Source organism: Orcinus orca, chromosome 15 (genome assembly GCF_937001465.1).
Source record: "Orcinus orca chromosome 15, mOrcOrc1.1, whole genome shotgun sequence".
NCBI lineage: Eukaryota > Metazoa > Chordata > Mammalia > Artiodactyla > Delphinidae > Orcinus > Orcinus orca.
The window spans coordinates 89,077,118-89,095,478 of NC_064573.1; the positions used below are offsets into that span (position 1 = coordinate 89,077,118).

General features: G+C 47.9%; 1 protein-coding gene and 1 non-coding gene across 5 annotated transcripts in view; one reads left to right on the forward strand and one right to left on the reverse strand.

The window, feature by feature from the left end:
• Positions 1–18,361, reverse strand: part of POLE (DNA polymerase epsilon, catalytic subunit) — a 56,308-nt gene that overhangs the window by 24,067 nt on the left and 13,880 nt on the right. For all 4 annotated transcript variants that reach the window (XM_004276622.3, XM_033440618.2, XM_033440619.2 and 1 more), the window contains 14 exons: positions 18,016–18,123; positions 13,444–13,572; positions 13,267–13,369; positions 13,029–13,175; positions 12,474–12,619; positions 8,618–8,766; positions 7,474–7,566; positions 7,086–7,230; positions 4,700–4,857; positions 4,127–4,322; positions 3,274–3,488; positions 1,663–1,765; positions 1,148–1,228; positions 912–1,034 (listed from right to left, as the gene is read on the reverse strand). In XM_004276622.3, coding sequence (XP_004276670.1) covers positions 912–1,034; positions 1,148–1,228; positions 1,663–1,765; positions 3,274–3,488; positions 4,127–4,322; positions 4,700–4,857; positions 7,086–7,230; positions 7,474–7,566; positions 8,618–8,766; positions 12,474–12,619; positions 13,029–13,175; positions 13,267–13,369; positions 13,444–13,572; positions 18,016–18,123 — 1,896 coding nt within the window. The remainder of the gene's footprint in view (positions 1–911; positions 1,035–1,147; positions 1,229–1,662; positions 1,766–3,273; positions 3,489–4,126; positions 4,323–4,699; positions 4,858–7,085; positions 7,231–7,473; positions 7,567–8,617; positions 8,767–12,473; positions 12,620–13,028; positions 13,176–13,266; positions 13,370–13,443; positions 13,573–18,015; positions 18,124–18,361) is intronic.
• On the forward strand, positions 10,792–10,864 carry TRNAW-CCA (transfer RNA tryptophan (anticodon CCA)). Its single transcript has one exon. It is a non-coding gene; the product is annotated as a tRNA-Trp (tRNA).

Below are 18,361 nucleotides of genomic sequence, written 5' to 3' on the forward strand. Positions count from 1 at the left end.
CTAAATCTAGTTAGCAATTGTGTCATTCCAACTGTACACATTTTTACTAGTTTTTGGTCTGCTAGATCTATCAATTGAGAGAGATGTGTCAAAATCCCAAACTGATTAGATGTCAATTTCTTCTACCTTAGGTAATTTTTACATTAATTAATTTGAAACTAAACTATTAGAATTGTTATATATTTCTAGTGAATTGTGATTTTCAGTATAGTTTAATACCATCCTTATCCCTACTAATATTTTTTGGCCTAAATATTTTTTTGGTCTGGCATTAATATAGCTACATCAGCTTTGTTTTGGTTCATATTTACCTGATATATATGTTTTTTCATCCTTTTAATCATTTTGAGCCCTTTTAAGTATAGCTCTTATAAACAAGATAGTTAGACTGTAAAAATTCAACCTGAGAGTCTGCTTTTAGCAGGTGAGTTTGTTTACTGCTCTGGTTGAAGCTCACTTTCCATTTTCAGCACCTCAGAATTTTCTTCTTGCTCTTCTGATTTTAGCTGTGCTTTTCATTACACTGTCTTCAGTATTTTTTGGAGTTTCTAACAGAATTTTTTTTTTTTTTTTTTTTTTACAGTTTAGACAACTGAGGTCTCAAGGTATAGTGATGCATTCCAAGTTACTGAGTCTAATTAGTATATCCTCCATTTACACATAGTTCTTCACCCTAAACTGATGATTCACAAAGTTTCTTATCACAAAAGAAGAACATTGGAAGGAATTAAAGGATAAAGTATCAATGTGTACATTTTTAGAAAGAAAAAAAACATTGTAAATGCCTGAATGGAATGAAGCATCCAAAATTATGGACAGCAGTGTGGAGACTTTGGTGCCCTGTGTGCCCGTGGGACACTGCCCAGCACCAACCGTCACAGCCTCTGTTGGCCTGGGCCAGGCCCCATTACCTGTCTCTTGCCCTCAAGGACGAAGAGCTCACTGATCTTCTTCTGCTTGTAGACATCGTTCTTCTCCAGCAGTTTTTTGTGCAGCCAGTCAGGGTGCTTGACACGTGGTACTGGGTTCTTCACCTACATAAAGGTGAGATCGATCACTTGTCTGATGCTGTTAGTCTGGGCCAGGCCCAGGTTTCTGTAGCTTTTAGGTCACACTGCGCCCTGTTTCCACCAGTTCTCAACCTCACCTGCTGCAGAGCCGCAGGGATTGTGATGATCTTCTGTATGGCACTCCCCAGTCGCTCGATGTAGTAGTCCCAGTCCAGAATCTGAGCGCGCAGGAAGCCAGCAACAAGCGGGGTGTGCGAGAGAAAAGCAGCAGCAGCGGCATGCTTCACGTGTCTTACTTAACCCTCTCAGAAATTCTAAGGTAAAAGGTCCCATTTCGCAGAGGAGGAAACTGAAGTGGAGAGTGTAAACGACTCTCCCGGGATCAGAGCTGGTAGGGGGCCAAGCCAGCACTAGAAGCCTGTGCCAGACCCCAAGCCTTGGTCCATCCAAGAGAACAGTTAAAAGGGCCTCCCCAACATTTAGCTTCTCCAGTTTTGCCCTAAAATGTAACTATTTCCTCATTCATTACATAACAGAAAGGAGGAAATCAAGAGTGAAGTCTCCAGCCAAAAAGGAGACCTGAGTCAGGGATACTCTGCCCTGTCTAGTTTTCCTCCTAAACTTCTGAGAGTAGGAAAAAACCAGCACTCACTGTCCGAATATCAAAGTCTTGAAGGGAAGAACTCTTAAGCCATTTCCGGAGAAAGTGCTTCCTCACCGTGGGCTCTGCCTGGAAAATGGCGAGTGGAATGGCCCTGGGCAAGAAGAGACACAAAACTCAACAATGTGAAAACCTCCCTAAACCAGGTCATAGCACTTATCAAGTACACACATATTCTACATGGAAATAAGTTATTATGACCTACTTTGTAACCTATGTTTCTATTTATTGTAGTTATTTGTATAAACTATACCTATATCTGATGTTTATCATACTTAATAACTAAAGAATACTTCATCATATTAAAATACCACGGTTTAATGTACAATCCCCTATCATTGGCCATCTGGTCTGTGTTTGGCCACTGTTAACAGAGCTATTTATACAAGTGTCCTTACATAAGTTATATATTCATGTGCATGTATGTAATTAAACACTTAAAAAATTATTATTCATTGGGTAAAATATTAGAGAGCCCACCTGCTCACCTGAAAATGAAGCCAGTTTTCACATCATTAGCAAAGCAATAGGGCAACTGTCACTACCCCTTTCTTTCATTGGAGGAAGTATTTGTTATTGTGAAATATCATGAAGAAACTTAGAAAGAACACAACAGACACCTGTGCACCCACCACCCAGTCCTATCAAACTGGCCCTGCCGTTTTTATTTCATGGATGAAAAAATAAAGATGACGATGAAGTCCCCAGTGCAGCTCTCCTGACCCTCCTCATATAGAAGTAAACACCATATTTTTCTTGGTGTTTATCAATCCCATGCATGCTTTATAGAACTATTTTGTGTACCCATAAAAAAATAAGAGTACTTTCTATGTGTGTAAACTTAAACAGGTGGAAGTACACTGCATGTGTCGCCCTGCAGTCTGCTTTTCTTGCTCTATCAGTGATGTAACACGTAGCTGTGATTCAATCATCCCAACTCGAAAAGCACAGCATCAGTCTCCTCGGGGGTGTGAGTGATCTGGAGTCCTGTCCTAAACCTGAAATGGACCTTGTGATGGGGCCCATCGTAGCAGACCCTCCAAGACATCCCCACTCCCCTATGCCTGACTGAGAGGGTGCTCTCAGTCTGGTCTCCCAAGAACCCAGATTCTCCGAGCTCCAGGTGGATGGGCTCACCACGCTCTCTCAGGGGTCCCACCAGGGCCCCAGAAAGCCTTCCTGTCATCTGATCTGCAGGGGGTCTGAGGCCTAGTTCCTCCCTTTTCTAAATCCAGACTATCCCTATGCTGTTTTTTTAAATATTTATTTATTTTTGGCTGCATCAGGTCTTAGTTGCAGCACAGGGGATCTTTTCTTGCGGCGAGCAGGCTCTACAGCGCACAGGCTCAGTAGCTGCGGCATGCGGGCTTAGTTGCCCCACGGCATGTGGGATCTTAGTTCTTCGACCAGGGATCGAACCCACGTCCCCTGCACTGGAAGGCGGATTCTTAACCACTGCACCACCAGGGAAATCCCTCCCTGTACTGTTTAAGGAAGCTCATCTCTCTATGGAAGGACAGAGGTTCCACAACAGATGCAGGTTTTCAACGTGAGCATACGAGACCCTTAAGGAATTCCTTCCTTAACACTGGAAACCCTTACCTCTCTGTGACCGGAGACCCCTCAGGCTTCCGGGAGATGATGTAGCGGCAGCTCAGCCCTGCATCCTTCACCATCTGATCCCCCAGGAACTCAGCCAGGCGCCTGGCCGTGCTGATGGACGTAGACTTCTGCTCCCCATAATCTTCCAGCTTCCGAGACATGGAACGGTTCTCAGAGATCAGCTCGAACAGCTCAGAATCAGGCATGTTAGCTGCCTGGAGAAAGAGGCAGTGGGCAAAACGTCACGCAGAAGGAAGGGAGCACCACCGTGAGGCTACCCGAGACTTTCCTCCAAGTGAAAGTCTGCGTTTCTCTAGCCTGATGAGCTGAAGGCAGCAGTGTAATAGGGCTGTCTCATACCAGCATACAGCAACACTTACACCACACACAAAACCGTACCTTTTATTAAAGTGTGCAGAAAAATATCAAGAAACGTTTATTGAGCTATTAGCACAAAGACTGCAGAAAAAGAGAAAAGACAGAGAATTGATTTTTCTCCTAAAAGGAAAAGGAAGATGGGGAAAGGAGGAACCAGCAGGGAGAAGAGGCATAGGCCAGCCGGACAGCAGCTGGACCAGCTGAGGAGCCAGCAGCTTCCTTCAGCGATGAGGAGTCCAGGGGGCCTATCTGAGGACAAACAGCTTACAATTCGTTCATTATCATGCTATTTGTTTCCTTCACAGAATTCTGTCACTGGTTATAGAAGTTAAGGGGGGATTCTGAGAGGCCCTGGAACTAAGGAAGTAGTGGGAGCCCATCAGAATTATTAGCCTTGAGTTCACCTGTCACCTTGCTCACCAGGACCCTCTCTGACTGCAGGACCCTCAGAGCCAGGTGAGGAGGGTGGCCTTACCTTGCTGTACAGCACGTCCAGCCAGTAATCGGCCACCTTGGCAACAGAGCCATACGCCTCCTCTAGGGTGCTGCCCTTAAGGAAGGCCTCGAATACTGAGGACTGGAAGATTTTAATCAGCTGCAGCTCCCCACGGCGTTTGACCTCGAAGCCCTTGAGCTCAGCCAGGGAACCATCCTCATTGAATACGGCATACCTAGAAACACAGGCAAGCACAGCAGAGAGGGAAAGCCTGGGATGCTGGCTGCTTCTCCTCGCCCTCGGCCTTCCTCCTGCTCTTACCCACCCCTCTAGCATCCATCAAGCAGCAAACATCTCTCCATCCTGAGGTTTATGCTTCTCCAAACTAAAAATGACTTAAGGGCCTGCCATCTGTAGAACCAGAATATAACAGGTGGAGAACAGAGTTGGTAGCATCAGTGTCGAGAACAGCTTTCCAAATTGAATCAAAAAGGCCAAAAAACTAGAACTGAGGTCTGTTCCCATCCTGGCTCCTGGTCCACTTCCTGGAGGAGTTGTTAAACCTAGTCTATCCATTTCCTTTCCTAAGCATAAAGTCTGTGGGATTCCTACCTCTTCTTCAGTTTCTTGCCTTCTTCCTTGGAGGCTGGAAGGATCATGGCAAGGTAGGGTCCGTCAACCTCAAAAAAGATGCTGTTCTCTGAGCGGGAGACATAGGTGAGCGAGGAAGGCTCAGCCAGCTCCTGGTACTGCTCATTGGTGAAGCCTTCCTGCACAGCAAGAATGAAGAGGGGCTCAGCCTCACTTGCGATCGTCCAAACCTGGAAACCACCAGCTGCCCTCCAAGGGGTGGACATATCAGCCAAGAGCTGGGGCTCTTCCATACAATGGACACCACTTGGCAAGAGAAAGGGATCAAGTTCTGACACGTGTCCAACGTGGATAAAATGAAGTGCATCCTGCTTGGTCCAGAAAGTCACACGCATGTTTCCTTTCATAGGACACGCTGGAAAAGGCAAAACTATCACACAAAGGACATGCTGGGGAGCCAGGCTTGGGTGTAAGGAGAAGGGCTGACAACAAAGGGGCAGCACCCAGGAACCTCTGGGGTAGTGGGCTATTCTGTGTTGCGCTGTGGTGGTGGACACACACCTCTATGTGTGAATCAAAACCCACAGAACCTCACCCTGTAAAAAGTGAATTTTACTGTAAGCAAATTAAAAAACATTCAACCAGGATCTAGGGTGACCCCAAGAGAGCCTGCAGACTGGGACAAACGAGCTTAACTTCATTATCGCTGCATGACAGAACCCTGCCAGAGGGCTGGCTTAAGAAACTCTGGCAAACCTTGTGTTGCCTGGGTGGTGTAAGACTAAAGATAAAACGCTCGACTGCAGCTGGTGAGCTTACTGCTCACAGACACATGGTTCTGAACCTATTTTACACAAATACTAGGGTTGAACAAATAAATAAATACATTAGGAAAACTAGAAACAGGAGAAAGAAGTTACTAATAAGGAAAAGAGAATAGATTGGAGCTGGATATATCAATAGACTCAGGTTATATATTTTTAAATATATATGCAGATAAAGAGAGAAATAAACGTACATTCATGCGTGCAAGGTTATTATACACACACACATTTCCTAGCCAATCTGCTGTGAGCAGCAGTGACACCTCAGACCCCATCTCGGTTTCTAACACCACTCTCCAATAAAAGGAAGCCAGGCTCCTTGGGGAAATGGCTGATTCCAGGGTGGGACAGGGGAAATACAAGATGAGGCTGGAGTGTCTTGTAGTCCCAGGAAGTAAGAAAGTACTCCAAAAAAAGCCAAACCCAAACCCCAGAATGGGGTATGTCTCAAGGACACGCGGGTGAATATGGAGGAGCCCCCAGCGGCCAAAGGGGAACAAGCTGAGTAACAAAACATGCCAGGACAGAACTGGGTTGTGGCCCAACAGAACAAACATGCGCAAACCCACACCGACCTAACAAATGACTCAATAAAGAGACAAGCAAGGGAGTAAGTGGGAGGGAAGGGTGGCAGCTCTTCCTTACAGAAGGTTCCGATGAATAATTTTCAAGGAATGAGGGAACTAGAGTCGCCTTGGGCAGAGTGATGCCTGCTGTAACCACTGCTGAGACCACTGCTAGCGCTAAAACCAGGGGGCGAAGGTTCCAAGCGAAACGGCACATCTGCAGAATCTCGAAAGTATCTCCTCCACTGTCTTTACTAATTACAGTGGTGGCTTTGCTATGTGGCCAGACTCTGCCACTCCTCCTGGGAGTGTGGACTCACTGGCTCACTCCAATAACGCGACACTGGGAAGCCAGCAGGCAGCGGGAGTGCAGGTCCCAACACCATGCCCTGACAGAATGCCAACACGGGGCATGTACTCTGGAGTGTTCCTCCAAAAACCCCAAATAACCTCAGTCTAATAACAAACAACAACAGACAAATTCAAATTAAGGGTCAGTTAGCAAAGCACCTGACCAGTATCGAAGTGTCCTGGTCATAACAGACCAGAGAGACCAAGGGGCTGCCAGGCTGGAGGGGACTAAGGAGACAGGACGCCCAAACGCAGTGCACAAAAAGTGGGGAATCCAAATACAGCTGTAGTTGAGTTACGGTGTGGTGCCAAGGTGACTTCTTAATTCTGACAATTACACTGCGGTTTATAAAAGATCTTACTTAACATTAAGGGAAGCAGGCTGAAGGATATACAGAAATTCTCTATTTTTGCATTTTTTCTGTAAGTCTGGGTATTACGCTGAAGGCGAATGTAGACTCAGGTAACTTTTGAGCATAGCGTTTTCTGGACAGATGCTCAGGCTAGAGAAAAACAATCTGAACGTTGGAGACAGGGAGGCCTGAAGTCAGGATGGGAGCATGTCAGTGACAGCCAGCCCAGCCCCCTTTCCCAAATCCCCGTCAGAGCAGTGGCACGAGGAAGCCAAGCCCAGATGGTAGCCCCCTACTGGAGACGCAGGCTCACCTTGACCATGATGTTTAACATAGCCCCAGGGTAGGAGATGGTCACCTTGGGCTTTTTCACACTGGTCGTCTTGATGACAAAGTTTTCCGGGAAGCTGTTGGGCAGGACACACCATATTCCATCTGTGTCCAGCTCTAAGGGCCTCCTTCAGGGAAACAGAGAAATGAGACCACATGGATGGTGGACATCGACGCCTACAGAGCAAGAACCCCCTTGTCAAGTCCTTACGGTGGACAAGGCTCCCCCGGTTGTGAACCCACAGAACGAAACACCTGCCCCTCTCCAGCTCTATCTTCATCAACCTGTCCCTTCTCTCCCCCAGCCATCCGGCCTCCCCACCAGGCCGCGGCCCACCCAGCCTCAGCAGCTGACCAAGTGCAGCACTCACCCAATCTGCTCAATCAGCTCCCGTGCCTGGGTGATAATGTTGGCCCCCGTGAAGCAGACGATGCCAGCCATCTCCATGGAGTACCAGCGGGCCCTGGGAGGGACAGTCACAGCAGAGGGGGTGGGAGGGGCTCCCTCTAGAGGGTCATTAGAGTTGGGGCTGGGAGGAGGGGACATCTGAAGCAGGGAAGAACTAAGGCTGAATTTAGCTCTGTGCTGAGGACACTCCTCTGTTCCTACTTCAAGGTGCAGGGCTCCGCTCAGGAAAGTTCTGGAAGGATGCCACATGCTGCCACTGCAACAGCTCACAACCTCAGCTCAGCAGGACTCTCAATACCAGCCAGATGGCCGTGTGTCCCTGAGTCCCCTCCCACTCTCCCCAGCACCGTCTCACGCCTCCTCTGTTTTCCCAAAGCCCACTCTCATCCACTGACTTCTCAGGGAAAACACCAGCCCACCTGGCTCAGTGTTCACACCGGGTCTCAGAGGTGTCAAGCGACCTGAGGCCAGGCCCTCCTGCCCCAGGGAACTCTGCTCCGGTTCTAGCCCTGCTCTCAGCCCCTCCCTCTCTGCCATTAAAAAGCAGCAACAGAGAATCAAGGCCTCTCCCCCTCAGACCAGTCCCTGGCCCCATCACCACCTTTCCCCTTCTCCAGGCCGCCATGCCGACCCTCCCAGTCTCCAACCACAGGGGCTAGGCCTCACCTTCGATCACCTGCTCTCCCGAGGCCCCCACCCACCTGGCTGTCGGTCCAATGGACACAGGCCCCACCTTGCCTCATCTCCCTTTGGCCTCTGATCACGGGCACAGTCTCTATGGGGCTTTAGGACACCCAGCCCTGGCTTTCTCGACTTCTCAGAAGGCTTTATTTACACCCCTCACTAGTCGTATGCCAGAAACTACACACCGCTGTCTGCAGCCCAGGATGCTCAGAAGAACATGCCCAGCAGTACTGACCCCGCTGATGCCCAGGACCCTCTGAGCCAGCGTGACCTCCACCCCTACCCAACCTGCTCTGCCACATTCCTTGAACTGGGGCCCTGCCTCTCCCCTCTCACTCGTGCCCATGGGCCCCACGCATCTCAGCTCCTCCCTTCGTCCACTAGCCCCACCGGCCCCACCAGGCACCCGGGCAGGAGCCTACCCCTTGCGCATGACGTAGCCGTAGAAGGAGTTGAGGATGCACTTGTGAGCCAGCTGCAGGGAGTCGTACAGGACCTCCATGTTCCTGCAGCGCTTTGCTTCCGCTGCCTCTCCCACCTCCACCGCCGCAGATAGCTTCTTTCTCCACACCTGAGACCCACACAAGGTGATCATCCCCCACTCTTCCAGCTCACATTCTCTATGGCCAGTGGCCCAAGGTTTACTATGTTGCAAATTTCCAGTCTATAGGAAACTTGAAAAAAAGTAGAGTGAAGACCATATGCAAGAGGGGCCACTGTTGATATTCTGTGCCATATTTCCTTTATTCCATTCTCTCTCTCTCTCTCGGCACAAACAATGGGAAGATGTAGCTCTCATGACCAGAGCCCCCTAAATACCTAAGCATACAACTTCCAGACAAGCACACTCTCCCACAGAACCTCAATACTGCTATCACACCCGAGAAACTTAACACGGAAACAACATCAACTTGTTCCTCACAGGGTCGGCACGCTTGGTTCTCACCAATCCGGAATCACCTTCAATCTAGAACTGCCCCATGTAAGACAGATATCCTGAAAGGAGTGCTGAACACAAAGGAATATATTGATATTACATTTTTATTTCTTGTGAGACTATGGCCTAGGAGAAAATACTCTATGACAGCAACAACTCACTTGGACACCTCAGACGTGGGGCAACTTCAGCCTCCTGGGACAGAACCCAGAACCCGGCAGCTACCTGGAGAAGGGGATGAAATCCACGCCTGAAGACCAGTGACAGAGGCAGGGGTTTCGCTCCACTAGAGGCCCAGGGGCTCCCAGTCCAAGTCCTGTCATTCCATTTACTCTCTTATTAATAGACTGGACAAGCTGAGTGACAGGGTCTCTCAAACTACGTAACTCACAAACCACTGACTGAAAGCAAAGTGCACGTCATTAGAGGCAACATCTTAGAATAACAATTTACCCCTTAGCCAATACTTATGAACACACAACTGTTTACCAGACACTAGACCAAGCGGTGGAAGATGGACACCGCAACGCTAACCAGGACCGTGTGCTACTGTAATTGGTTGCAAAGGAAATGTTCTCATCACTGTGGTGGTGGTTACACAGCTGTATGCGTTTGTCAAAATCCATAGAACTGCCCACCTGAAAGGGTCAGATTTATCCCACGTCAATGTTACCTCAATAAAGTAGACACAGCCACTAGGGACGGTGACAGACATGGACGCTTGGGGGCGTATGAACTCACTTCCTGCCCGAGCAGCATTTCTTTCCGTTTGCTAGGCTACATGCTGTCACAGTGGTCAAACACCGGACATTCTCCTTGCATCTCAGAACATTTCACCTTTACTCCCCCAGCTGATACCTTTTCAGTACCTAGAAGAATGTCGGGCACATAACAGGCACTCCGTAAACGTGCTGAGCGAATGAAAGGCTTCCCAGGATTTGTATCACACGGGAAGACATCAGGCTGTTAGTGCTGAGGGGGTGGGGAGGGGGCACGCAGGACTCCAGGAGCGCCCAGTGCCAGCCGGGGTCGGGGTGGGAGGCTCAACACGGTGACACCTGGCCCTCGTGTCAACACAGCCTGTACCTCCCGGGACGCTGAGCCTCAAGGAGGCCGACAGGCAGCTCAGCTCCCCCAGCTCAGCCCCAGCAGCTGTGAGGCTGGCGTTTGGCAGCTTAGCTCCCCCTGCTCCATTGAAATGAAGCGAGTCTCAGCTAACAGGAAGTGTGGGGGGCCGGCGACACCGCACTGCCAAGCTTCCGCGATGCGAATGGCCGTCCTGAGGTACCCTAGGACAAGAAGCCAGGCCCATCTGTGTCTCATTAACTAGGGAAACAAGAGCTACTCAGGAGGTCCCTAGTAAGAGCAACTGATAAAGAAATGCAAAGAAGGTCATAAATATTTCAGCAAATTCCCCGTCCAATGTGAGAAGAAATTCTTTTAAAGGTCTGGTATTTAAAGAACAAAAAAAATTAAGAAATTTATTGAGTGCCTACTATGTGCCAGGTAATATGTTAGACTCTAAAGAACAAGACAGTCACTACACTTTCGGCACTCTGAGGAGGCAGACAGATGAACAAGTAACTCAATAGTTTAATTAAAATAAAGTGAGAAGGTATGGTGGTTCCTCAAAAGATTAAAAATACAATTACCGGGACTTCCCTGGTGGTCCAGTGGTTAAGACTCTGCACTCCAGACGCAGGGGGCCCAGGTTCGATCTCTGGTCAGGGAACTAGATCCCACACGCATGCCGCAACTAAGGAGCCAGCGGGCCTCAATTAAGACCCAGCACAACCAAATAAATTAATTAAAAATTTAGAAGTAGGGCTTCCCTGGTGGTGCAGTAGTTGAGAATCTGCCTGCCAATGCAAGGGACACGGGTTTGAGCCCTGGTCTGGGAAGATCCCACATGCCACGGAGCAACTGGGCCCGTGAGCCACAACTACTGAGCCTGCGCGTCTGGAGCCTGTGCTCCGCAATGATAGAGGCTGCAATAGTGAGAGGGCCATGCACCGCGATGAAGAGTGGCCCCCGCTCGCCACAACTAGAGAAAGCCCTCACACAGAAACGAAGACCCAACACAGCCAAAAATAATTAATTAATTAATTTAAAAAAGAAAAAAGAGTTCTGAAACTCTTATTAAATATTTTTTAAAAAATTTTAAAGTAAAATAAAATTTTTCTCCTTTAAGAAAAAAAATACAATTACCATACAATTCAGCAATTCCACTTCCGGATATATACCCAAAAGAACTGCAAGCAGGATCTCAAAGAGATGCCTGTACACCATGGGTGAATAATTCACAGCAGAAATATTCACAATACCCAAAACATGGAAGCAACCCAACTGTCCACCGATGGATGACTGGATAAACAAAATGTGTTATGTCCATACAATGGAATATTATTCAGCCTTAAAAAGGAAATTCTGACATAAGCTACAACATGAATGAACCTTGACAACATTAGGCTAAGAGAAATAACCTAGTCACAGAAGGACAAATCCTGTGGGACTCCACTTATATGAGGTCCCTAGAGTGACCAAAGTCCACAGAAGGTACAGAATGGAGGATTATTGTTAAGGTAGAACAGAGTTTCATTTTTGCAAGATGAAGAGTTCTGGAGAGGGATGGTGGTGATACCTGCACAACAATGTGCATTTGCTTAATGCCACTGAACTGTACACTTAAAAATGTTAGATTTCATGTTGTGTATATTTTATCATAATAAAAAGCCAAAAAAGTTAAAAATGATAATAAAGCACAATGATGACAGTCTATCAAGGCAGGGTGGGATGTGAAGACTCACTGAGTCTAGCAGTGAAGGAAGGTCTCTCAGAAAAAAATGATTTGCTTAAATAGAACACAATTATTTGTTGATATTACAACTGAGGTATTGTTATGTATTTCTATGTATTTCCCTTAATCTTAATCCTAATCCTAATCCTGGATCAAACATGTCAGTAAAAACACCCCCCTCACTCCTCCTGGTCAGAGGTTGGCAAAGTAAAGGGCCACATGGTGTGTACTGTACACATGCAGGCCTCAGTTTCTGCTGAGGGCAAATGCAGCTCAGTTCCAATAAAACTTTATTTATAAAAATGACTGGCCCAGCCATAGTTTGCTGACCCACTGCTCTAGATAATTACTTTAAAAGCAATCATTCAGAATAGTTGCGAGGCCCCAGGCCCTTAATTCTTCAAAGTTAAGAACAACTGCACATTTATTGTCTGAATGCAGGTACCAGCCCAGAGGTGGGGAGTAACACATCCAGACAGCGCCAAGCAAGGATTTTCACCTCAGAAACTAGACTCTGTTCCGACCTCACAAAGGTCAGCCTCACCTTGTGGAGACCTTTGAACTCGTAGCGCCTGTCCCGAAAGGCACGCACTGTGTCCACATAGAAGGAGTTCTCCCGCTGGCAGATGGTGGTAAGACGTTCTTCCACCTTGGTCACGTGGATTTTCTTGTATGCCTTCCGGCAGTAATCTGAGGCACAATTGAGAGTAGGGGGCACGTGAGACTCCACACAGCAGACAGGCCTCCTGGACACAGCCAAGAAAGCTAGGCAATGGATGCCAACAAACGTGGCTTTTTAGGTTAATGCAAAGGAGCAGAAAACTCAGAAAGACGTGCTAGCAAAGCATATCAAAGAAATGGCAGCCCCGTATGAACGGACCAAACACATGAAGACCACAGGGAGGGTTTGGTAGCTGAACACGCACCGAAGGATAAATGACAAAAAGAAGCCTATAGGACGAACTAGTTCCCAGTGGTCTCATCTAGTTCAACAACTGGTTCGACTGACCTCAAGGGGTGACACACCAACACAGCCCAACGAAGACTCAAGTCAGAGAAAACGCAGTCTGTGGAGATGCACGCTGTCCCAACTGCTCACCTGCCAGCCTCCGCTTCTCGTATTTAGCCTGCTCCTCGCGGGACAGCTCGTGAAAGGCCCGGGCTGGGCCTTCTGGGGTCAAGGGAGGGAACTTCTCTGACTCCAGCTGGTGCTGGATCCGATGATACTCGCTGCGACTGGCTGGCACTGGGAGGGGTGATGGGAAGAGAGTGTGTGATAGAGACCCAGCCCCTGCTGGGCTCCCTGCTGAGCAGCACCACCCAGGGCGGACACTCACTGAACTCGCCCCTCCACTGCCAGGCCATCTTCCTCTGGCAGTTTGCTCCAGGCTTGTTGAAGTCACAGGCAGCACAGGTGGCCTCATCCACCATGGCAGAGGGCTGTGAGGGGACAGGAAGGGAGCAATTAGGGTTTGGGCAAAAGAGCTTGATTCTGATGTAAAAATCTCTCTCACCTGCAGGCGGTTCGTCAAGATGATGTTGGGGTACATGGCCCCCACGTCCAGGTGGTAGATAAGGGGACACTCAATTCGGTTAGGAACATCTTTCAGGGAGGTGAGCTTGGCCTTAATCTGATCACACACCTACAGAGAAAGGGGAAAGAAGTGGAGGCTGGCGACCAAGACGAAAACTTGGAGACTGTACAGAGTGACAGAGAAAGCACCATGGGTTGCAGACGGACGACAGATGACAGGCACCAACACCAGGCCCTGGATGTGCAGGGGACTTGCAAGAAAAGACAGGACAGCATCACGGGAAGCAGCAGCCTCCACCCCAAAGAACTCTGGGGTTCGGGAGAAAAGTGCAGAGTCTGTGGCCTCACATGGCACGGCCCATCTGCTAGCAAGTAGGGGACCCAGCTAGATTATCAAGAGCCACACTTCCGGGCTTCCCTGGTGGCGCAGTGGTTGAGAGTCCGCCTGCCGATGCAGGGGACACGGGTTCGTGCCCCGGTCTGGGAGGATCCCACATGCCGCGGAGCGGCTGGGCCCGTGAGCCATGGCCGCTGAGCCTGCGCGTCCGGAGCCTGTGCTCCGCAACGGGAGAGGCCACAGCAGTGAGAGGCCCGCGTACCGCAAAAAAAAAAAAAAAAAAAAAAAAGAGCCACACTTCCTGGGTGCCCCGAGTGCCCCCATGGTGCAGGTGTGTGACACAACATCAACATCCCAGCAATCCCTCATCTGATGGATGAGAAGTTTCAAGAGGTGAGTATGGGCTCAAGAACGGGCCCTCTTAGACCAAACACCTGCTCTGAACTGTGATGCTAGACTGTTTCCAGCATTACTTTATAAACCAATGAATCAGATTCTGTTTCCAGCCCAAGGCTATTAGCTTAAAAACCCTCCTAATGCCAAACACCTAGAAATCCTAAATGAAATGTGAAAAATATCCCTGTAAATGCAGTTCTGAGCTTCTAAGTCATCCCCAGAGAACAAAAGTGATGAGCAGACTCAAAACCAGAGCAGTGAGTTGACTCAATGGGTGCCTGGCAGGGCCGGGCCCTGCGTTGGGGTCCCCAAGACCATCCCCAGGTTTGGTGACTCACAGGGAAAAGACACAGAGCTCAATCAGCAAAGGAAAAAGGCGCTTGGGGAGAGCCCAGGCTCAAGCTGGGATGAGCTGAATTCTTCCAGCATCAAGCCATGACAACACATGAGAAGCGCTGTCTCCCAGAGAAGCTTGTGGAGACCCACTGCCCAGGGTTCTTACTGGGGGCCGTTCACGTAGGCAGCTCTGCCTGCATGGACCAAAACCCGGAATCCCAGAAGGAAAGCAGGTGCTCACACAGACCACCTTGTTTGCACAAGAAACTGAGCTTCCGTGCGGCCTTCCTATTAGAGGGAAGCGAGAAACCTGCTGGAACCCGAGTTCCCAGACGCCAAGGGCAGCCGAGCAGCAGGCCTTTCCGAGGTCAGCGGCCTCAGGCCTGTGCTGTGAGCTCTTTCCTTCACACTTCTCATGCCTCCTCAGGGAGGGGCAGGCTACACACAACAGGGAGACAAAACACAGAGCCCCAAATAAAGGCAGGACTCTCAAAGGCCACCTCCGTAAAAGAATAAACTAGAACAAGTCTGCTCACCAAAACCATGTGCATTCTGGGCTCTGGGCAAAGAAAGCATCTTCCCTGAGCATCTGTCATCACGGGTGCTAAGAGGTCTGTGATTTGCATTAAACTCTCCACTAAGACTGAGACCCTCCAGCCAAGGAACCAGATAAGAAGGGACATCAGGCCTGTGTCACTTTTGTGGAACCAGGAAGAAACTGTAAAATTACCTGACAGTCCTCCTACTGAAGAGGAATTCACATTCCAAAACTGCTGAGCATGGGGAAAAAACACCCACCGTGACTGAGAGAAGACACAGTGGGAGGAGACCCCTGAGAACGTCAGAGAAGTAACCTCCTGGAGTAAACATGCTAAAATGAGGCTAATTAAAGACAATAAAGACCAAAAATCTAAAACACAGGAAGAGAAACAACAAAGACCTACTGTATAGCACAGGGAATTATATTCAGTATCCTGTAATAACCTATAATTGGAAAGAATATGAAAAAATATATATATATATATAGGGAATTCCCTGGCAGTCCAGTGGTTAGGACTCTGCACCTCTACTGCAGGGGCATGGGTTCAATCCCTGGTTGGGGAACTAAGATCCTGCAAGCCACGCGGCACAGGCAAAAAAAAAAAAAAGAATATATGCATATGTATGTACATACGTATACGTATGTGTGTGTGTATATATATATATATATATAAAAAACTGAATCACACTGCTGTACACCTGAAACATAAATCACTATACTTCAAAAAAAAATTAAAATTAGAAAATAAATAAATCAGCAAGAGAAAAAGTCCACTTTAAAGAAATAAAGCACATTTGAAAAAGAACCAATAGAGCTTCTAGAAATAAAAATATTGTCCTAAAAAACAAAAACAGTCACTGAAACTATAAAAGGCTAAACAGGCTCTGATAGCCGCGTATTTTTGTTTTATTTTTATTCACTCCCCAAATGTAACACCTAGTTAAACCAGAACATTAGGTATGTACTTATTTGATCCAAAATGTATATGCAGCACTAAAATTTGAGAACTACTGTATTTAGGAGTTATCTAACACTCATTAGATAACTTAATTGAATACACTGGCATTCTTAGACAAGCTGGCTAAAAAAAAAACCTTTAGATCTGGGGTCGGCAAACCTCTGTGAAGGGCCAGATAATAAATACTTCAGGTTTTGTGGCCACAATCTTATCACATATTTTTTTACAACATTTAAAAAATATGAAAACCATTCTTAGCTTGCTGACTGTACAAAAACAGGCCTTATGGGCTATAGTTTGCCAATCTCTAGACATTCAAGTATAAACTGGAAAACATCTAAATTATGCAAAAATTAACCAGAAGAAAAACATCAATCAGAAGGGTAGCCATATTTTATGAAATACATTAACTTTGGTAAAGTCACATTAGAAAATCACTTGAATGCAAAATTGCCCTTAGTATTAAAAAATTCCTTAAAACCCTCCAAAGAAGTCAAACTCAAGCTAGTAAGGAAAAAATGACTAAAAGGAACATCTATCAAGTAGAACAGGAAATACCAGAAACGTAATACTTATTGTTTCTAACTGAATCTCAGGCAAATGAGCCATTTGGAGAACAATCCCCCATCCATCTCTGTGCTAAGGCAAGGTCTGAAATGCTGCTCTGGAGGGAAGATGAAGACGACCCAAACAAGGGGCGGAAGGCTGGGATGACAGGGGATGACATCTGGACAGGCCAGATGTCGCTGTGAGCCCCCAGCTGACACCTCCCACCAGCTGTCATCATACCACTGCCCGGATGATCACTCAGGAACAAAAAGGTGAACCTGCTGCCCTTCCCCTAAAGACCCTGGGCCACCCTATAGAGAAGTTTCAGGGACTTTGGAGACAGCTACTAAGACATACTACCTGTCACCTAGAAAGAGTTCACATCCAGATTCACTAAGGTGTCTGGAGTCCCTCCAGTTAGCATACCTTAAGCCTCACTCCTCACTCATTTCATTGGTTCTTGGACGTGAAAGTAGTATCTTTTGGGAACTCGCTGGTGGTCCAGTGGTTAGGACCCAGTGCTCTCACTGCCAGGGGTCTGGGTTTGACCCCTGGTCGTCTGGGAACTAAGATCCCGCCTGCTGCGCCCACACCCACACCAACTCCTCAAAAAAGAAAGTAGTAACTTTGTTCCTTTCAAGTTGTTCTTTAACTCCTATTTGTTATTCAGCCTAGACTCCCTTCTCAGGTTGGTTCACAGAGAGTTCCCAAAGTACATGATAGCTGCAGCTGACAAGAGCTGCACAGTACTTCATAGTTTGCAGAGCATGTGCACACGTTCTTGTTTGAATTTTGCCTGGTGAATCTGTTATAAGGCGTTTCTTGAAATCAATCCTAGAAATGGTAAGAACTGCAAAGTACTAAAGTAGCTGAATATGTTAAAGTGTTGAGCAGGACCTGACAGAGACCCAAGATGTGCCGCATCCAAAGGAACAGGACAGCGAAGTGGGAGGTGCCTGGGGCCTCCAGTCATGTGACACGCTTTGCATATGGCATTTTCTAACCATTATGTGATGGACTTTACAGTCACTATATTCTGCCCTGTAATTTGTAGGAACTCCTACCATCATTTTTTAAAGTCTCTTGACAATAAAAAGTTAAAATCCTCCAATGGCTCCTCATTGCCTACAAAATACAGTTCAGGTAAACTGGCACGAAACCCTTCACTTGCCTTCCTCTCTCCCACATCACACCACTTTGTCCCGAAAGCCTTCGCCATCTCTGTGAAATTCTCCCACCTCACCAAATCGAGTCACTCACTGTGAGCACCACGCTCTCCTGTCCTAACTAGACCAGACCAGGCCCCGTGTCCTCTGTCTCGGCGCCCAAGCGCCACCACACAATAGGTGCACAATAAACATGCTGATGAAAGAAGCCAATGTGCAAGGCGAGACGTGTAAGCGGACTGTCCCCCCTCCAGCCCCCCGTGCGTCACCTCTTGGAAGTTGGTGACCTGCTCCATGGGCACCTTCTCCTCTTCCTCAATGGCGTGACGCATGGTCTTCTCCACCCGCTGCAGCAGGAAGTCAAAGGCAGCAGGATTCTAACACAAACAACCAAGAGAGGACATGAGTAAGAGAGGAAAATGCCCTCGCACCAAGTAACCTGCCTCAGGTGGGACGCTACAAAGAGAATGCTCCAGAAGGAGCCAAGTGCTCGCCCTACAGCACCCTAAAGGGCAGGCCAGACAAAGGACGGCTGGCAAGGGGCCCAAGGGGCAAGGGCTTTATTTCAGCCCTTGTGGGCTGGGTCCTTCCTGGGTCCGCCCACAGCACTGGTGG